Raw genomic sequence first — 21,486 nt, forward strand, 5'->3', positions numbered from 1 at the left:
TGTGGTGCCTTGTAGCTCCTGATGATCTGTGAATAGAGCTCTGGGTCTCTCCAGGGCCTTTCTAGGACTAGTTTTTGGACAGACTGTAATGGAATCTTCCTGAAGGAAGTTACCGGGTCTGCCTTAAGTCCTCAGAGCCCTGGTTCCTGGCATAATTCACGACCAAACACCCTGTGTTACGTTCGTTATTTGCCACTAACCTTATACAACGACAAGTATTCTACACAGACGATTCCATTTAGAATGATTCCAGAGGATAGAAAACACTACCTCTGAGCCAACCTCTTTATCATTATGCATTCTTGTCCATCCATATGGGTTGCTTTGAGTCTGCATGGCCTTCATCTCCTTCACCCTGCCCCCTCCCAGGGGCAAGATGACTGGAGTGTGGGGTTTCCTGTTGCTTGTATTTTATTTACCCTGGGATGGACCCTCATTTAGAATGTGTGTGTTCCGATGAAAGGGTGAGTTTGATTTTATATGACCAGAAATGCAGGCCACGCATGGAAAAGGAACAAACCTACCTGGTCCTTCCATCTCAGGGTGCCTGTGTGAAACTCTCAGCCTGGACTCTGTTGCTGCCAATGTTTAGTACAAAAGTCAGCCGGCAACCACTTTGAGGTCTCGCCCTGAAAAAGGAATAGCAGACCCTTCCAGATAGATCCCGCGCGGCACGTCTGCATTCCTGCCTCTGTTCTGTTTCCTGTTACAGGGGATCAGGATCTGTTTGGTGGGTCTATTTCTGAAGCCCTAGAGCCAGGTGGCTCAGGCACTTCATTGATCCAGGACATGAGTAGAGAGAAGGAAGAGGACTCTTTCAGTATACTCAGGATTTATGATGAACCAGAGGAGAGAAGGAATATGCCAGAAAGCTCTGGTATTTCTTCTCAGCATGAACAAGTGCAGTACCAACCGGACAGTCCTTATGAAATGCTCCAGATCCCTCCATGTCCCCCCATGCAGCATGGCCCTGTTTATCAGGAGATGAGCGGTATGACCCAGCAGCAGTGGGACCTGCAGACCCTAGACACATCTGAGCTCCGGGCCATGTGGTTCTCAGGGGCAGAACCAGGAGAGGCAGCAGAGGCTGGCCCCAGGTGGGGCTCTTTCAGCAAGACCGGGTGGGGCGGCCCCGTGTCCCGGGGAGAGGGGATTCCTGCAGGAAGCCTTGTCTTCATGCCTCCTCCTCTCATTTGTCACAGCTTCCTACCAGGATCTGTGCTTGGTAAGTACTGGCTGTGACAGTGTGGGCAGGAAGGCGACAAGGAACGGGGGCCTGGCGTCAGGAGAGCATCCCTCTCCCCGAGATGTGCAGCTCTCGGTGCTGACACCCTCTCCACCAGCGGGTGGGTGTCGCTGTCCTGTCTTCCCGCAGGCCAGCCCTCTTCTTCACCTTCCCCCAGTAGAGAAGTCTGGTCACTCCTCAGAGCGGTCGTAAGTACCTTCTTATCCTGGTCTCTGACCCCCGGGAGCCTCCCTTTCCCACCTGCCTGCTAGTTGAGAAACAGTGCGTCTGCGCTCTCCCTCCCTCCCCTGCGTGTGGTGGTGTCCTGAAGGAAGCTGCCCTCCTCTTCCCACCAGCCCCACAGTAGGCCTTTCAGCTCACAGTGACACTCCTTCAAGGGATGTGGCCCGGGAGCCTGGAGCCACACTCTGCTGTTGGATGGATGGATGGTTAGGAATTTGCTTAGTGGAAAGGACCATGCTGTCCCCGTGGGTGGCAGCAGATCAAGGCCATGACCCTCTCATTGCCTCCCACCCTGTACTCTTCCCAGCCTCCCATTCCAGGTGAAGTGGTGGTCAGGCAGAGGCCCCCACGGGATTCCTGGAAGGTTGGCATGCTCCGCCACGGGAAGAGAGTCTACGCGGTGGCCGTCGGTGGTGCAACCCGCCACGTGTACACATGTGGCTCCAGCTACATCAGGGTGTGGGATGAGAGTGCTCTGCACGCCTGGGACAAGGCCCCTGAGGCCCAGCTGGACCTGCAGGTCAGGGTGTTCTAATAGGGATGGGGAACCCAAAGAAGGCCTCTATTTCGGCGAGGCAAGGTGACACGAGTGTGCTCTGTCCCTGCAGAACCCTCAGAACTGTGTCCTCACCTGCAAGCTGTTCCCCGATGAGCAGAGCCTGATCACGGGAGGCGTGTCCCAGACCCTGACTCTCTGGGACCTGGCGCCCACACCCCGCGTCAGGGCACAGCTGGCCTCCACAGGCCCCATGTGCTATTCTCTGGCCATCTCCTCTGATGCTCATATCTGCCTGGCTTGTTTCAGAGGATTTGTGGAGATCTGGGATTTACAGAACCAAATCTTGATCAGGTATGACCTCTCTCCGGAGCTACTCAGGTGCCCCTGGGGGAGGGCTTGGCTGGGACACCTCACCTTCCCCTCTTGGCAGTAGGGTGATTCGAGGCAGTGTGGAAGATATATCTGGGACTCCCTGGCCCTGAAACTGCTGGAGGCCCCATCCTACCCCTGGACCTCTGAGTTGGCTTTCTCACCAGGAAACACGAAGTCCCTATATTCGGGTCCCGCTGTGTTGACATCGCAGGCAATAAATTCTGGACGGGAGGTGAAGACACCAGCTTGTATTCCTGGGACCTGCGGAGCTACCAGAGGCTTCAGCAATTCAATTTACAGAATGAGGTACCTGGTCAGCCACTGTTGGGGCTGAGTGCTTCTGCCATGGGGGTTGGATGCAGGCAGTGGCGGCCGGTGTGTGTGGGGGGAGTCCAGGTTGGAAGAGGCAGCATGCACCATGGCCTTGGCAATGCTGAATGCTGATCCCAAAACTTTTTCCAAACAGATCCTCAGCATTACCCACGATCCTAGCGAGGAATGGATGCTAGTGGGCTTGAGAACGAGTGATATCATAATCCTACACACTCATCGGAAGGAGAAGTTCAAGGCTGTCCTACAAAAATACACCCACCACCACAGCCTCAAGTTCTCCTCCTGTGGTGAGGGAGAAGCAGGTGGCCCCTCCGCTTCCTGTTTGGAACCCACTTTCCCATCTTCTTTCTCTACTCACCCCTGTTTCTGTTTTGGCTGCCTCTTTGCGGGAGCTTCCTATATAGAATGACAGACAGCCCAAAGACAGGCAGACAGAAGTGGCACGAAGCCACCTGATGGTCCCATTCAGTGGTACATGTCACCATCCTGTGTGTGATGGGAGGCTGGAGGCAGATAAGGCAATGGTTTGGGTCACGTCTCTGATTTTTACAGACAGGAAAACTGAGGCAGAGAAAGAAAGTCACCCCTCCCCCCATCTAGTTGAGGACAGAGTTGGGACTGGGGTGTGGGCTCAGCCTCTCGCTCCCCCTCTGTTCTTTCCTTTTCCAGGCAGCTATTTTGTGACCACACTGGACGAGTCGATCCATTGTTTAGCGGCACCTTCTCTACAAAGGCTGTTTCAGGTACTGGAGGAGGGATGTGCAAACCAGGTACTTGGAGCTCATGGCCCTAGATCCAGATGTTGGACCCAGAGAGAGAGAGTGCCGGGCAGTGCGTCTAAGACAGCGATCCAGGGCATTACACAAGGAGAGCACTGAGAATTAAGATCCCATGGACTCACGGCTTCTACCTCGAGCCCCAAGACCTGGCCCTGTCTCCAGACCAAACCTCTGGGCTATGCGAGCCTCGAAATAGTCCTAAATGAAACCTCCCATGCCTGGCTCAAGCTTTGCCCCTGCATACCATCCCTCTTTCCACCCCCCCTTTCCTTCTAGGTAAAGGAGTCCTCAGATATCTTGTGTTGTGACATGTCCTCTGACAACCGGTATCTGGTCACGGGCTCCAAGAACAGTGCCACGGTTTACCAGCTCATGTACTGAAGATCATGCACCATGGTCCTTCCAGTGAAGATCCCGAGAAGGCCAGTGTGACTTAGCATGCTGGGCAAATTCAACAGCTGTCACCCTCTTGCCTCAGCCCTCATGGCCCGTCTTCTGCCCTCTCCCACACCTCCAGCCTGCACTTCGGGTTTTAAATTATATGGCTTGAGGCTTTTCCTATATTATTTTTCTGCCTCTGATTTCTGGGTTTGGGCAGGAAATGTTATGAGATATGGCCTTTAATTAATAAAAGAGCAAAGCATAATCCAAAATGGCCTGGATATGTGTCCATTTTTTTTTCAAATAATAAAGTCATTGTAATAGATTGCTTATACCTGTCTTTAGTAAATGGAAGCGTACTCTCTTAACTTCCTTGCAGGTGGGGCAGGAATTATAGACCAGACTTACTTCTGTTTGTAACCTTTTTCTTTGAGGTCAAAGATTTACTAGAATCTTCAAAAAGCTCAAGAAAAAAAAATATATAGTTAGGCCTTTGTGGGTTCTTTCTGTGTCCTTGGATTCAACCAACAATGGATTGAAAATATTCAGAAAAAAATTGCTTTTATACTGAACATATATAGGTTTTTTTCTTTATTTCCTAAACAATACAGTATAACAACAATTTACATAGCACTTAGGTTGAATTATGTGTTGTAAGTAATCTAGAGATGGCTTAAAGGGTGTGGGGGATGTGTGCAGATGATATATAAATACTATAGTATTTTATAAAAGGGATTTTGCTGTCCATGGGAGCTTCTGGAACAAGTACCCCACAGATACCAAAAGATGACTGTACATGTACAAACTTTCAGATGGTATCAAGAAGTGGCTAGACCCACGATGCTCAGTCACTACCTGAGTTAGAAACCCAGGAGATGGTCTCCCCATGTCCTGAGGCTGGCTCCCTTTGTGGGTCTCACTTGGGTAATGTAGGAACTTCCTACTTCAAGCTACCTCTTTGTACCTCACTCTGTATAAGCCCTGGTCCTCATCCTGGAATTTGGTACCAGTCAGATTTGCCTATCTCATTATTTCAGGACACCTTCCTCCTACCTGAGCATGCAGTATTTCCTTGAAAAAGCTCCAGCTCCTAAAGTAAAGGGATATAGTCCTGCTCTCTGGTCCTCTTCCATCTGCCTCTTTGCATGGCTAAGGTAGCAGCCACCCATTGAAATCTGCACTTGGAGTTGTCACTTCAAGGAATCCTCACAGCCTGGGACCAACTGTCTCATTCTTTGCAGCTTCTAGACATGGTCATGTCCCCAGTTCTTGCCAGGGGAACATGAATGAATAATATGTACCATTTCTGGGCCAGGCCTAAAGAGGCAGAATGTCCTGTCCCCTCCAGAGACTTTCTCATTCTACCAGCTCAAAGTAAATGAGGTGAAGACCCCAGGGCATTACAATCATAAGGCAGAAGCATCCTGTGCAGGATGCTTTCGTGCATCGAAGGCAGGACAGAGAGGCCCACTTTGGACTATTACATGGGAGGAAAATAAACCTGTATTTGAACTGTTATTAGTTTTGAGGTCTGTATGTTACTCTAGTGTTAGAAACACTAAACTTTTTCTTAAAGGGCCAGGTAGAAAATATTTTAGTCTGTGCTGTGTGACTTTCTGTTGCAACTGCTTAATTCTGTTGCTGTAGCATGAAAGCAGTCACAGATAATACATAAATGAATGAGTAAGAGTTTTATATATAAAACTTCATATGTAAAAAGAAGCGGTGGGACAGATTTGTCCTTCTGGGTAGTTTGCCTACCTCTGCTGTTACTGGTATTCCTCAAACTAATATAAGCAATTAGCTTCCATTTAAAAATAAACAGTGGGTAGAGGCCATCAGTATATCTATTCTTCTGGGCCATAGCAACAAAGGACTCCAAAATTTATAATGTCCATCAAGGGATGAAAGAATAAACAACATGGTGCAGCCACATTGAAAAATGGTTTGGCAGTCTTCAGAATGTTAAACATATTGTTATCATGTGACCTGCCATTCTGCTCCTAGGCCTATGTCCAGAAGAACTGAAATTGAAAACAAAGTCACATAAGTTTGAAGGGAAATAATTTTGAGTGACTAAGAAATTCTAATAAACTCCTTTTTGGAAAAAAGAAAAAAGTAAACGCCCCAATTAACAGTAGTGTTGATAAGTCAAAGAGTAGTATTATAATCTCTAGGCTAATTACAAAAAGAATATTAAACAAGTGTTCAGTATCCAAACTAATAAAAACACAAAAGTAAGAAAATCAACAAAGAACAGGCAGAACAAAAAAGGAGAAACTTAGGTAGATTTAAATATATTTGCAATTACATTAAATGTAAATGAGCAAATATTTCAATTAATCGATAGAGGTTGTATGAATGAATTAAAATAACTATTTAAATGAGACAACATAAAGGTACAGAGAGAATAACAGAAAATACTATGAAAAATATTTCATGTGTACACTAAAAGAAAACCAATGTCACTGTATTATACTAGACAACATATATATAAAACAAAAACCAGTATTTGAGATATAGATGAACACTTTATATGTGTTTAATTCAGGTTTTAATTCAGCAGGAAGATACAAGAACTCTGCTTTCAGGCTGGGGTTGCAGCTCAATGGTAGAGCACTTGCCTAGCATGACTTTAGCCCTGAGTTTGAAGAATACTCTTGACGGAGCCTCAAAATACATAAAAGAAAAGTTGACAAAATAGACAAATGTACCTCTCACAGAAACAAACAAAATTTCATGAGGATAGAGAGTTGAATAACCGATTAGAAAATTCAGAACAATGCACACAACCACTACAGAGTTCATATATAGTCCACCCCACAGAACATTTACCAAACGACCTCATATTGACAGAAATTCAGATTTAATTCTTATAGAATACATGTTTTTGAACACAATGCAATTGAGATAGAAATAAATAAGAAAACTTAAGAATTTCCCTGTTTTGGAAATTAAGAAACGTACTTCTAAATATTAATAAAGAATGTCACAACAATTAGATCTAATTGTAAACTATCAAAAACGAAAAGGTCAACAATAGCAAGGCTTAGAGCTTGGACATCATCAATGACACAACCCACGGGGCTCTCTTAAACCACCTAGGGACAACGCCTACCACCGGATCTTTTGGGCTGGAAGCTGGTTGGCGGGAGGGTGGACAGTCATTGGGGGTGTGTACTAACGCTCAGCTCTGCAGAGGGTCTCTATACACCCGCGGCTCACAGATTGGCTCTTGGGGGCCGCGGGATTTGGAAGTCTGAGTTCTCTCTTAAGACTACCTTACTGGGTGGCATCGCATGTTAATGTTATTATTTTCTCCAAATTTAAGATTCTAGGAAGGCAAAACAACCATGCCCTCTCTGAGGCTCGAACTCAGGACCTTCAGATTATGAGACTGACGCGCTGCCCACTGCGCCAAGAGGGCCGCTGGTGGGACGGCGTTCTTTATTACTAAAGAGAAAATGTAGCAGCACCTGCCGCCCGCGAATCGGCCTCGGGAGAGGACTCCGGCCGCAGGAGGGAGGACGAGGGAGGCACGTGGGGAAGGAGGGTCTCTTTCCGGAACGGAGCGCCCTGGGCTGGGGGAACCTGCTCTGGTTAGGGCCTCCCGAGAGCTGCATCCCGGGCTGCTCTGCACCTGCCGGGCGCACGGCCGAGGGGACCCTCCCGGCGCGCCGCGGGTCACCCGGGAGGAGGGGGTCTCTGGGTTACCGGGGACGCCGGGCGCGCAGACCCGGCGCGGCCGAGTGGGGTCAGGCTGGGGAGGGGCGAGCGCGGCGGCGGCCGCGGCGGCGGCGGCGGCTCCCAGTGAGCCGCGGGGGCGCCGGGAACTCGCGCCCGGCTTCGGGAAAGGGTCGCGGGCTGGGAGCGGGAGCGCGCGGAGGAGGCACGTGCGAGTGGCCGGCCCAGCCGGGGAGCTCAGTCTTGGCCGCGGTGGTCGCTAGGGCAGGTCGCCCGGGAGCTCAGCCTCGGCACCCCACCTTCCACGAACGGTGGGTGTCCTGGTGGAGGAAGGCTGGGGGGCGGGGGGGCGGCGACCCGGAGTCTCCGCGCCCAGGCCCGGGGGTAGGGGTCGAGATGGGAATGGGGGTGAGTTAGAGATGACAAGGGATGGTCTAGGAGACTCTTGGATGTGACTTAAGTAGAAATGATTATCTTGGGCTTGCTAACTCATCTCCATTTTTTTTAAATCTCTTTTCTTTCAAATAATGATTTAGTTTCCTCCATATATCTATACGGGCATCTCATCTTGAAGGGCGAAAGAGTCGCCCTTGAAAGTTGTCTGAGTAGAGTTTAAAAATTCTAAGAAAAGGCAATAAGAATAACGAATGCAGAAATTGTGGTGTCATTCCCTCCTTGCTCCTTCAGGGACAGTTCTGCTAGCGATGCCCAGAGGGATGGATGCCCAAGGAATCTTCACCCATCCCATTTACCCCCAATCACTATGGGGTAAGATGACTACCTGAGATGCACCTTCTCTTTCACTCTCCAAACACTTATGAATTTTTCCTTTTGTTTTTATTAGAGTAATACTATATTTTATATACCTGGTAGGGCTAATCCTCTCCAATTTCTTTTCTGGGTTCTGGGGCTCCCTTATTTCACTGTGGTTCTCTCTTCATTGGTCTTCCAGGGCATGTAGTGTCTAACTAGCACATGCTGTGGCTTCAGGTGGTGCTCCATTGTTCGCGGAGGCATTAGACTGGGACCTTTGTGGAGGGACAGGATCTGAGCCAGCCTCACCACCCCACATTCCACCCTCTCAGAAGGATGCCTAAGGGAAGGTTCTTGGTCCTTCCTTTAAACCACACTCTGCTGCCATCTTCTGGGATAGACTCAGTGGGGGAAGGCAGGTGTTCAGTGAGGAAAGGGCACTGACCCCTGCAGGTCCAGAGAGTGGCTTCCCTTGCCACCCGTCTTGAGGGGGTACAAATTCTGCCCAGCAGAGCCGTGGGACAGCTGTCATCATTCCATCTATACTTTTAGGGCTTGTAACAGTTGAACTAAGGAACAGTTAGTTAGCCTATTGGAGGAAACAGTTTGAGGAATAAGAGTAGATTTTATGCTGGTCAAAACCGGTTTTTAGAACCCAAAACCTCTGTCCAAGTGTGCCCTTTTGGGCAAACAAGTTCTTATTTAGGGAAAGATTGTGTTTTCTCGAAGGGTCTACGGGAACAGCAGGTGGAAGGAAGGGGAGGCACAGGATGTCCTCCTGATATCAGGGGTGGTGGTCTCCCTGGTGGGGTGATCATGGAACTCATGGAAAGGATGGGCAGCCTGTGATGTCTAGCTCTGTAGAAGAGAAGGGTTTCTTGCCCCTGTGGTGGGGCCTCTGCTGAGCCCTAGGAAGTGGTGTTGTGGCCTCCAGTCTAGACAGGGTTCCTCCAGCAGGAAGAGAGATTCCACAGTTCAGGCAGTGGGTGGTGGTGGGGAGTTGGGCCTGGAGAATGCTCTGGAGATGGAGGGCATCTCCCAGGAAGTCTCTGGTGGCTGCTGTTTCTGGGAGCTGCTATGAGGGGCATGGTTTGTGGAAATGTCTTGGTTTTTCCTACAAGATGCCTCAGGTGGGCAGTTCTGAGTAGCCAGAGCTCTTTCACCCTCCTGAGCCATGAAGGAGGGTCTGCGGGTGTTCTTTGTAGACAGGACTGTGCATTCTACAAGACCTTTCTGTTGCTCTCGATTTTACCCAGGTCTAAGGATTTGGGTTAATTTCTTTTGGGGAAAGATTTTGCTGCCTTACTTCCTGGTTTTTGCCTCACTGAATAAACTTGTTTTGGGGACAGTATGTTTGCTGATGGTCTTCACTAAGACCCTTAATTAAGACTCTTAATGTTGATTTTCCAGGAAAGCATTGTCCCTATGAAGTCAATAAATGTCTTTCAATACTTGGGTTTTATTCTAGCCCGTGCTTCACTGGTGTGCTCCCTCGGTGTCATTTTAAAGAGCCCATGTTTCTTTTGCTGCTAGGATCACTTTGCTCTGCACAGCTGGGATCTACATTCATTTTTCAGAAGAGTGTTGACCTTGCCTAGTGAGTGCTGTTCATCTGCCTTGCCAGTTCTTCCTGGTGTTGCCTGGCTGATGTAACCTCTGTGTTTTCCCTGGAAGTATTCTTGGTGTTTCCCGCCGTGGGTAAACAGAGACTTGGTCAAAGTCATCCACCATTATTTTGCATACTGTTCTTATCACTTTGCTGGCCTTTCCGCTCTTCCCCGGGCATAGTGTGATCTTTCAGAAGGCATCTTCTTGTGTCTTGCCAGAATGGACTTCTGGAACTTTCTGAGATGGCTCAGGGCATTTGATGGAGTCTTTAAAGTTGGCTCACTGCTTTCTGCAGCGTTCTTTTCCTATTGGATTCTGACAGTTTGGATCTGCGTGTCTCTTCTCTCCATTTAAATTCTTTAAAGCTCTTCTCACCTTGGAATGCTTTATTAATCTCGTGTGAAGTCTTGTAATATTTCTATAGATTCTGGGTTTTTTGACATCTTTGCTATTTTTCCTTGTTCCTCTGATTCCAAATGAACATGCAGATTCCCTACTAGAGTTCGGTTTGATTTATTCAAGCCCAGACATTTCCTCAGGCTGATTCCTGTTTTGCACCCTGATGAGCTCAAAAGATGCCCTTAAATTTTTGTTCACAATATGCCAATGAATTTAGGATGCCTTGAAGTCACTTCGTTCTGGGGACCAGTCTCTGGGTGAGGAAGGAAAATTGCTTCCCCCACTTTTTTCCTGTTAGCTAAAGCCAGGCACCAGGGGGTGCAAACGACAGGGGTCACCTGGGGCATTCTAATGGACAGGTGAAAGAGGATATAGGTCCCTTCTGCCAGCCTTAGCTCCAGGCACTCTCTCCAACTACTTGGACACAGCAGAAGAGTTTGGAGGCAGTGTCCTGTGTCCCCAGTCTTTCTCCCTGGGAGCTCAGCTTCCAGTGGCAAAGTGCAGTGTTCTCAGATGCTGGGTTGTGGGGATCTTGTGCCCTTCCGTTGTGGCATTCTGCATTTCTCTGTGTTGCCAGGAAGATATGGGAGCACTGACCTCCTCCAGGCTCCCCTGGACCTTGATGAGCTCTACCCTGGCATAGAGCAGGGCGAGTGGCCACTGAAGAGGGGGCTGCTGGGACTGGGGCTGGTGGGACCAGGGATCCTGGGGAAAATGGGAGGGGAGCTTGCAGGGGCTAGGCGTGGGGTCCCAAGCTGGGTGAAATGGGAGCCCTGGGAGGCCAGTTTGGGGTCCAAGTGACCCCTTCTCAGGGCTGGGGTGGTGATTGAAGAGAAGAGGACAAAGAGAGCAGAGGAAGCTGAGGTTCGATGTGTCCGGGACCACCTTCCAGATGTGCTCAGGCCCATACCGTCTCACTTTGGATCAGGCCTTCCAAGCTACCCAGTTCAGCCTGTGCCCCTTGCAGGTCACAGAGAGCTCTGCTTGTAGCTCATCTGTGGACCCCCTTAAGTAGAGGAGCCCATCCCAGGGGGAGCCTGCCTCTCTGCCTGCCAGCCCTGGACTCCTCATCCCTCACACTCTTCCTCTGTCTCTGCCACCCAATTCCTAGGCCACCTGAACCCCACTGTTCATGTCATCTCTGAAAGATGCAGGTATTGACCTGGAAAAATTACCTTTCTGCAGAATGGAGGCATGGAGAACTTGGTTTTTGTCTGCAGATCTGTTGATAGCATATTCCGCTCCCCCACCCCTGCCCCGCCCCGCAGTTAGCACTCCCTGAGGCTCAGCAGCAGAGGAACAGCATTGTTTGTGTTTGGGCATGATCAAAAGCACTGATATGTGGACTTTATTCTTGAGGGCTGACTTAGCTGGATATCAAATCCTAGGGTCAGGGTGGTTTCCTTGAGCCTCCTACCCCTAGTCCTATATTGCTGTGGAGATGTCTGGCCCAGCCTGGTTCTCACCTCTTTGTACAGGCTTCCTGGTTTATTCTTTTTTAGCTTCCAAGTGCAGTGTCTATTCTTGGGTGGTTCAAGGTGTGAAGGCAGTGTGGGTTCTGAGGCCAGATAGGCTAGAGTCAAGATCTCCTGAATCCATCCCTCATTGTATGGGCTTGGGAATTTGATATCTCTGTGCTTCCATTTTTTTTTTAATTCAAAACATGGGCATAATAATGGCACTGACTTTACAGGGTTCAGTGGGGTGACCTATACAAAGGACATAGGATGAGGTTGGGACATAGTAGATGGGCATGATTAGTACCACCACTAAATCAAATCTTGCATGAATAATTTATAAGCTTGTCAAAAGTGTTACATAATCCAAATAGCAAGAAAACCAGTCAAGGAAAACTGGATTTCTTTTAGCCCTGTTAGTACTGATTTCCATGGGAAGAAGGAATCATGGACAATGTTATTTGGGGTGACAGTGGACGGTTTTAGAGCCCTGCAGAGCTATGGTTTCTTCTTCAGATACTTGGGTGTTGGAACCTGTGTCCTAAAGACCCAGAGTCAGCTTGTAGCAATGCCAGGTGGGGGTGGTACTGCTAAAGGTGCAGCCACATAGTTCTACATATTTTTTTTTTTCATTTGAGACACTCTTCTTTCTCCCTGATTCATATTCCATGTTAATTGTTCCCAGTGTGCCCCACCTTAGAAAAGCATATTGAGACATAATTCATATAGAGTTCACCCATTACCACATACACCTCAGTGGTTTTTATATATGTAAAGTCTAATGCAGCATCACCACCATAAGTTTTAGAATGTTTTCTTCATCCCCCCCCCCCAAAGGAAAACATACTGAGTAGCAGTCAGTCTTCATTTCTCTCCCTGCACCCCTAGGCCCCACCAATCTACTTCCTGTTCCTATAGGTTGGCCTCTTCAATCCACTTGATATAAATGGAGTCATACAGTATGTGGTCTTCTGTGACTGGTTTCTTTCATTCAGCATAAAGTGTTTAAGGTCCATACAGGTTGTAGCATGTGTCAAAACTTCATTATTTTTATGGAAAAATCATATTCTGTTGCATTATTATATTAATACAAAACCATTTAAAATAATCAGTAAGAGAGAGGGGTAAGGAAGTATAAATAAACCAGTTTGGCAGTATATTGATATTTGGTGAAGTAGGATGAGGGTGACAAGAGATTGTTTATACTGTCTCTGTTTGAAGTGCCTCATAATGAAATTCTATGTGAACTTCAAAGACCAGATAGTTCCAGTGATCTACCAATTGTTTCAGATTATTATTATTTTTTCAGTGAGTGGGTACCAGGGATTGAACCCACGGGTGCTTAATCACTGAGCCATATGCCCACGCCTTTTTAAAATTTTTATTTTGAGACAGGTTCTTGCTGAGTTGCTTAGAGTCCTGCTAAATTGCTGAGGCTGGTTTTGAACTTGTAGTCCTCTTGCCTCTGCCTCCTGCACTGCTGGGATTACAGGTATGTGCAACCGAGCCTGGCTATTATTATTATTTAAACAATGAAGTAAAACTTTCTAACTCTTGTGAGGCAAGAATAATATTAAGACCTAAACCTGATGATGATAATACAATAAAAAAATTAAAAATCAGTATCACTTTTGTATATCAAGGCAAAATGCCAAATAAAACATTACCAAACAGAATCCAACACTATATTAAGAAAACAACATACCATGAGTAAGTGGAATATTCCAGGGATGTAATGTTGGACTAATACTAGGAAATGTGTTCATAAGGTCTCATATCAATAGTTTTTAACAAAACTTAACACCTGTTTTTAATTTTTAAAAATTAAAGAAAATGAATTGATTAATACCTCTATAATGAGATATTGAGATTGATCTAGATCTGTCTATTCAAGGCATTATCTCGTTTAATAAGAAATACAAGAGGACTAGCCCTGCCAGACATCAGACATTACACAGAACTCAAAAGCTCAGGGGGGCTTTGGGGCATGGAAAGACACTGACAAGCAACTGGATGAATTTGAATGGAGTCTGTAGATTAGGTAGCTTATCAGTGTTCATTTTCTGGTTTCAATCATTGCATTAGTGTCGCGTGTTACAGGTAAGTTGGGTGAAGAGTCTATGGGAACTTTACTATTTTCATAACTGTTTTGTAAGGCTGAAAATTATTTTGAAAGGAAAAGTTAAAAATTAAAAAACAAAAGAATAAAATAGAAGTCTGCCGCCCTTACTCCTGAGATTCGGATTCAGAAAGTGTTGGAAATGGGCAGAGATGATGCTCTCAACACACTCTAGGCATTTCCAGCATTCAGGTATAAACTCTCTTGGATTAGGTGACCTTTCACATCTCTTCTACTCAAGAAATATTTGAATGAATAAACACATTTCATGGAAATGGAATAAATAAATAAAAACATGGCAAAGTGACTTGAGCTTGGCAAGGGGCTAGGCTGAGGGTGTGAGGGTTTCCATGACAGGAAATACGTCTGTGTTAAATGCTTTTTCTATTTATTTGGTACCAGGGGTGGAACCCAGGAGTGCTTAACCACTGAGCAACACCCCATCTCTTTCTTTTATTGAGACAGGGTCTCCCTAAATTGCTTAGAGCCTCACTAAGTTGCTGAGGCTGGCTTTGAACTCAGCCTCTGAGTTGCTGGGATTATAGGCATGCGCCACTGTGCCCAGCACGATATGTTTTAAAACCAAATGCTCCCTATGAATCAGATGCTTTTTGCTTTAAATTAAATGCCCAAATTCCTTCCTTCAGAATATGTTTTAAATTATTTTTGGTGCCAAGTACTGGGATTCATGTTGTGGGGATAAAAAGTAGGGAGACACAGGTCCTGCCCCCTTGGAGTCTGTGGTTCATTTGGAAGGACACACAGTGTGTCTCGTGTGACTAGTAGGAGGCAGAGGGCAGTTGAGATGGAGAGACTGGACCAGGCTTACTGAAGGGCGGGGTGAGCGGTTGGTCTGTTGGAATGTGGGGGAGGGAAAAATCTAGGAGGCAGTTGGGGGTGGCTGTAAGCAGAGAGGACCGTTGGAGTGAGGAGACAGTTGGAGAGAGATCGGCCAAGGGATGTGACTGATAGTGCTGTGAGCAGACCAAGGGTCATTGGGAGGGGATGCCAGGTGGAGAAAGAAGTAAGTCCTATATCTGCTGTGTTCGGGTCTGTGAGAGACACAGTTCAGATTCCTGCTCTCCAGAATCCCACAGTCCAGGGCCGGACTTCTGGATAGAAGGAACTTAGTGCCCTAATGGAGGGAGTAGGGATGAACCGCCCAAGGCTCGGGTTAGACTCGGGGTCCAGAGATTGGGGCTGGTTGAGTTTTGGGGAAAGACAGACATCCCTATGGACCTAGCCCGCTGACCTTTGGAAATGTGGGTCTGTTGATCAATAGAGAAGACTTGGAACAAAAACTTGACATTTGCTCCCACAACTGTCTGAGAATGGATTCTGGAGGGGAGAATGTGGCCTGAGGGTCATGGAGTGGACACAGGAGAGTCTTGGGTAGGGTCACACTGGAAGCCATTGGAGGAGAGAGACACTTGAGCCAGTCACCTGATTCACACTCCTCTTGGGCTCCAGTACAAGAGGATTCCTGCATCCTATTCCTCCATTATTATGCCGTGTCTAATCCAGGATAGAACCAATCCTAGAAGGTCTCCAGCCCAGACTCCTCTCCAGTTCTAACATTTTCCATGGATCCCTGTGGCCTCCAGCCCAGGGTGTGAATCAGATGTCCCTGGCCAAAGTTCTCTGCCTGATTTCAGGGCCTTGTTTGTGCTTTGAGCCCCCCACCCCCACCCCAGCTTTGTCTCCTCCTGCTTTCCAACCTGTCCCTGGTGCCCTGGCCATGCAGATCCCTTTCCTTTCTTTTAATACCCTTCATCCATCTTTTTCTTTTGGTTCAAAATGAGGCCCGTCCCTCCACCAGGGGTATTCTAACCCACCCTCCTGCACAAGCCCCACCTGCAGGAATTCTCCCCAGCCATGAATCCACACTGATGCTCTCCTCCCTTCTGTTTTCCTAGGTTTAGAGATGATTCCACAGCACGGCTCAAGGTGAGGGGCTGCACTTGGCTGAGACCATGTGTGTCTGTCCTAAGTTATAAATAACAGAAACTCCTTGAGCCAGGGCCGGGATCATAGCTATCCCTGGGATCGATACAGGCCACGCACTGACTGCTCTGGGGAGATTCCAAGACGCTGCCAAGCTCCCGTCACCATTTGATACCATCTTGTGCCAAAGTCCAGTTCTGGGGTTGGAGGGGCAGAAGTGGTGTGGGAGAAAGAGCACTGGACTGGGAGTCAGGGTCTTGAGTCTTCCATTACACAGACAATGGCCATCAGCAAATGGATTCCTCTGGGTTTTGATCTCTGCATTCATACAGTGCAGACGTGGTATTGGACCAGACTGTCCTGACTTCCTCTTCAGTGACTAGGACCAGAAGTTTCTCAAACTTGAATGTGCACACTGTTAAAATGCAGATTCTGGTTAGTGCATTTGGCGTGGGTCCTAGGAGTTTGCATTTCTAACTGAATCCTGGGTGAGGTGATGTTGGTTGCCTGGGAACTGAACTTGGAGTTAACAAAGGTCTAGCTCAGTGGTTCTCAGCCCTAGCTGAATATTAGAATGGTCTGAGGAGTAGCTCCTTCCCCTCCCCTTCTCCATTTCTAAAGAAAAGTTCACCTGGAGGAGACTGTAAGGAACCTGATGTTAGGGTTGCATCCAAGGCACATTTAATCTGAATTTGCTGACAGAGAATTGAAGACCAATTAGTTGTTTTCAAGGAGAACGTTTTTTTTGGTCTCTGTTGCCCCCTTGTGGTCACCTTGTGCACACATTTCAAACAAAAAGTTCATTTTCCATTAGAGACAAGAATATCAAAACAATAAAGAAAATAATGCTGCTGCCCATGGTGAATGGGCTTCCTCGTGACCCCTGGACCCACCTTGCCACGCATGAGTGCCTCCTCTGCACTGGAACTGAATATAATTCTTTAAAAGAGCTTCAGTCCTGTTTTCCTGGGATGTCGCAAATGAGTGAGGAAAATTCCATCATGTACAGGGATGATCCAGGAAAAAAGGGGCCTTGGAAGGGTGGCTGGCTGGACTCCAGACCCCAGCATCCACACTGTCCAGGGCCAGACGGGTCTGTTTCAGTTTTGAATCTCATACTGAAGCCTGTGGAGTTGACCACAGCGTTGACTTGAGGGGCTGGGGTGGCTGTCAGAGGCCTTTGGAGACTGAGAAAAAAGTCTTTCTAAAAAGTCCTTTAATGGATGAGCGTGAAGTCATGGTGAAGACCCAGCCCCTGGACCCATGATTCTCCATTGCTGCTGCCCTTTTTTTGAAGCTGTGAGTTCATTCTCAGGAGCCCTGATGAAGTTCCCTGGGGCCTTGGGTCAGCAGGCTCTGTCTGCCTGCTCACCTGCAGGGGGGCGGAGGGGGGAGGAGTTCTGCCTAAAGAACTAGTGAGCCCTAAGAGCAGGGGAGGTGAGCCCAGCTGGGAGGGGCCCCCCAGAAGCCATGGTGCTGGGGCTACCCTGGCCACCCCTTCTTGCCCTTGGTTGATTGATACCAGACACCACAGAGGAGCAGAGAGAATTTTGCTCCAGGAGTGTCTATAAGAACACTTAAATTCTTTTTAAAATCACATCCCTGTCCTGTTCTCAGTCTTGACTTCGCCTTAATGGGAGCGCCCCAACCCTCCTCCCATCCTGATCACACCTACTGTGTACTGTCCCACAGACAGTGCTGAGCCTCCTGCTCCAAACCTTTGCTCTAAATACTCCTTCCCATCCCACTGAGGCAAATCCAATGCCATTGCCTATGGGCTTTTTTCTCCCCACCCCCATCTCCTCTTGCCATAATGGCACAGAATGAACTTGCTCTGTCCCCTGGATCCCCCAGGCAACTTCACCAGGCACAACCCCTTTGCACTGTTTCTTCCCCCACCCCTACCTCCAGGGACAATTTCTCTTTCTTAGGGGGAAAGGGTGGTTTAGAGTTTGCTGAGTCCCCTGAAGCTGGTGCATAAGATGTTTCCCATGTGTTGAATTCTCAAATGTCCAGACTGGGGACAGCCTTGTGTAGGATCCAGGAAACCAAGAAGTGTTTATTGGCAGGATGAAGATATGAGTGCTGTTGGGTGTACTTCTGTAATCCCAGCGACTCTGAAGGCTGAGGCAGGAGGATTGCAAGTTGGAGACCAACTACAGCAATTTAGCAAGGCCCTAAGCAATTTAGTGAGACCCTGTCTCAAAAAGGCGGGGTGCTGGGGATGTGGCTCAGTGATTAAGTGACCCTGGGTTCAATACCTGGCACCAAAAAAAAAAAAAAAAATTGAGTGCTGAGGGAATCATAGGAATCCCACCAGATGTGGACCTGGCCAGAGGGAGGTCTGGTATGGTGAGACAGGCACGTTCTCAAGGTGGAGAGGTGCTGTGGCTCACGGTGAGTTAGGAAGTGGGGAAGAGGAAGCAGTTGGGACAAGGGGGAAAGTGAAATGCCTTCTCTCTTCTGCACCTGCCTCAGCCCTGCCCGTTGCACTCATTTCCATCAAATCTTTGCCTCGAGGTTTCTTGGGCCATCAGCCTCATTCAGGAAACCTCACGGGGGCCTGAACAGTGTCTGCTCATTTCTGGTCCCCAAACTGCAGGTCCCAGTGGTTGGTACGCAGAAAGCCATAATCGGTGATGCTGAGTAGATAAGTTTGGGGAGGCAGTAGGGGGAGCATGCCTGGCTTGTGGCGGGAGTCCCAGGGAGTCCTAAGGGGTGATGTGGAGTGGAAGGAAAGAATATGCCTGGAGCCCAACCCACAGCTCTCCTGAGCAGCATCCACAGAAATCTTAACACACCTAAGGTATGGGTCACTCAGCAATTAGCCAGCAGAGGGCACTCTGGTGCCACCTGCCTTGGCTTTCCTAGCCATCCCACAAGTCCTGATGATAGGATGTGGAATTCTGGAAGCCAGCTGGCTCCTCTCTGCACAGGGTGCAGGGACAGGCAGATGCCTCTCTGTGCAACCTGCCCTCCATGGGATGAGGATCTGGAAGGGTCTGATATGAGGTAAAGTGGCATGGGCCAAGAGAACTAGCTAGTCCCCACCTCAGTGCCTCTGCCCCTGCCTATCGCGCACGCCCGCCTGCTTCTCTCCCATCAAAGGGTGGGGCTTATCTATTACAGCCTGTTTTGGGATGCAGAGTGACCTCAGTCATCCTGGGCTGTGGTGCTGCTGTCAGGCAATGGGATGCAGGTGTTGGACCTGTGCATTTGGAGGCCCATGTTGCCCTGAAAGGGACCAGAATCAAGAGGATAACCTTCTTTCACTATTGGGCCTGGTCCCAAGTTAAGCATTTCCCATCCCCCTCTCCAAAAGTCACCTGTGCTCAACTGTAGGGATGAGGTTCCCAGTCCCAATAAAGCGCTAGGGTCCTCCTAAGAGACACCCGAAAGCAGACCTCTTATGCTAGGTATCAGAATTGCACCAGGCAGCACGACAAACTGGTTTTGACGACATGACTGCTCCCTAACAGTAAAAAATACCCAAAGAAGGAATGAACGTCAGCCGTGGGTGCTGATAGGAGGAGCAGGGTGCTGGGAGTGTGACTTCACAATACTGTTTTACCCATTTTAAAAAGTCGGTTTAGCAAATGGGGGACATCTATAAAGCTGACTGGCTGTTGTTTTCTTAAAAAGATTTGAACATGTGTGTTTTCAAACTATTTTTAAAAAGCACCTCTGAACACAGTTTGGTTGAATGCAGTTTCTTGATTGTCACAGGCCTCTGACAGATGTGACGGTGTCTTTCCCAGGCCATCAGGGTGCAAAGACAGAGGATGGGCCTCTGGGGCTCGGATTCCCATGCCTAGGGTCAGTCTCAGGCCACAGTGTCCAGCCAGAGGAAAATCAGGTTTGTTCTTGCATGAGTATGATCCTGTCTGGCCCATGAGTAGTCACTTACTAGGAAACAAGTGCAGAGACAGAGGGGAACCAAGAGAAGATTTAATGGAGGAAAAGTACTGAAACCTCAGGGATTCATCATGAATCACTCTCATTCATTTCCAGGTGTTTTCAGATTGCTGATCTGTCTGAGGAGCACAGAAAGCCCCCTGGCAGGCTCTGAGTAGGCAGGTTGGTGATGGTAAATACACCAGGTGGGTCTCAGAGCTGATTCGCTCACCATGAATCGACCACCGGTGTGCTGGTCACTTTCACCTGTGAGTATGTTTGGGGATGAGAAGGAGCTGACCGGGGACCTTGAGGCTTCCTACCAGGAGCTGTGAGCCAGCTCTGCACCTGGGGACACCTGCACCTGTGAGAGATTCAGAGCAGTGACCAGCTTCCCGCAAAGCCCTGAGGCCCGTGGAGGGTGCTGCCTCTGCTGGGCACCTGCTCTCGTCCACGTTCATGTCCATCTCTCCATGTCTGCCTGGGGGAGCAGCTGTAGCTGGTAGCTGTGCGGCAGGATGTGAGGACCGACCAGGTATCTTCAGTGATCCTCTGGGCTCAGCCTTGCATTTCACTGTGTGAGCTGGATGGAAAGCCAAGTGTTGTGTGGGGGGTGGGCAGGGGGCGGGCAGGGCACTCCCAGGGTGGCCGCCCAGTGGGTTTCACGAATGTCTCAGAACCTGGAATACTGGAGCCATTCCTGCAGCCCTGCCAGTCACTAGCAGTGTCACCTTGGAAAGGTTGCCTTAACTTCTCTGTAACCCCCTTCTTCTCTGTCACATGGTGATCATAATAGTCGCAACTCAGTTGGATGGCTGTGAGGTTTAAATGAGGTAATATGTGCAAACAGCTCTTTTGAACAGGGTCCCTTTTATTTATAAAGATTAAAAAAAAATAGTTGGCATACTTCCTTTGAAAAGTACCTGACCTCAATATCTTTGAGTGTTGGAGATTGAGAGGTGTTCATGACTGCTCATAAGAAACTGTTGAATCCACCCACACCCAAAAGCTCCTCTCAATGTATGATGTACGGTACACATATTTCCCCCCTAGGGATGAAGTCTCAGCTTAACTAAGATACTCAGAGGGGTTATGACTCAAGATTGGATGTCCAGGGGATCTCAAGGGATCTCAAGTGCCTGTATTCTAGACCTGCCTTTCTCAGCCTTGGCACTATTGACATTAGGGGCCCTATTATTTTTTGGTGTAGGGAAATGTCCTGTGCATTGTAGGATGATTGGCAGTATCCCTCTCTTTTACCACCTCCCCCCTTCTCCTTCCCTAGTTTTGACAATGAGAACTGTCTCTCGACCTTGCTGAATGTTCCCAGGTAGGGGTGAGGGGGACAAAGTCACCCTGATGGAGAACTGCCGCTTTACCACGTTGCCCATGTGCTGCGCTCTCTGTGTGCTGTGTTGAAGTTCAGTGGGATTTCTTTTCTGAACTTGTTGATCTCTGCTTACTTCTGTGCACTGACTGAGCGGCTCACTGCAGTCCCAGGAAATGGGTTTTTCAAAGTTGAAGGACTACAGACTTTGCAAACCCCAGCCCTGTTTGAAATAAAGTACTGGTTCCTACACCGGGCTGGGCAGCTGAGTCAACTGAAACCAAGGTCTTCTATTTCTTGTTGTGCAAACCTGAAGGTTTTTTACAGCCATAAATGCAACATAAAACTTGCAGTCCTTTACTGTTGGGTAAGATAAGAGCTAATGATTAAAATGAACCCGTGAATTCTGTGGGGAAGAAGATCTTGAGGTAATTTTCTTTTGTGGTGAATACATTTTTGTTTAACCGCA

General features: G+C 48.2%; 1 protein-coding gene and 1 non-coding gene across 2 annotated transcripts; one reads left to right on the top strand and one right to left on the bottom strand.

Annotated features, from left to right (window-relative positions):
* Positions 1–789: 789 nt before the first annotated feature.
* On the top strand, positions 790–3,832 carry Tle7 (TLE family member 7). Its single transcript, XM_046434468.1, has 9 exons — positions 790–1,097; positions 1,203–1,225; positions 1,376–1,434; positions 1,776–1,988; positions 2,077–2,318; positions 2,504–2,645; positions 2,806–2,959; positions 3,342–3,415; positions 3,728–3,832. The coding sequence occupies exons 1-9, from the start codon at positions 790–792 to the stop codon at positions 3,830–3,832; spliced, it is 1,320 nt and encodes a 439-aa protein (XP_046290424.1).
* A 3,354-nt stretch (positions 3,833–7,186) lies between these two features.
* Positions 7,187–7,259, bottom strand: Trnam-cau (transfer RNA methionine (anticodon CAU)). The gene has a single exon. It is a non-coding gene; the product is annotated as a tRNA-Met (tRNA).
* Positions 7,260–21,486: the final 14,227 nt, after the last annotated feature.

The sequence above is a fragment of the Marmota monax genome, unplaced genomic scaffold, assembly GCF_021218885.2.
Source record: "Marmota monax isolate L192 unplaced genomic scaffold, Marmota_monax_Labrador192_F-V1.1 WCK01_AAM20220418_F8-fsc00024, whole genome shotgun sequence".
Taxonomy (NCBI): Eukaryota; Metazoa; Chordata; class Mammalia; order Rodentia; family Sciuridae; genus Marmota; species Marmota monax.

Coding starts and splice junctions, on each gene's coding strand:
- Tle7 (XM_046434468.1), top strand. CDS start 790: ATGAGTAGAGAGAAGGAAGAGGACTCTTTCAGTATACTCAGGATTTAT. Junction 1,226..1,375: donor CCTACCAGGATCTGTGCTTG/GTAAGTACTGGC, acceptor GTCTTCCCGCAG/GCCAGCCCTCTTCTTCACCT. Junction 2,646..2,805: donor AATTCAATTTACAGAATGAG/GTACCTGGTCAG, acceptor TTTTCCAAACAG/ATCCTCAGCATTACCCACGA.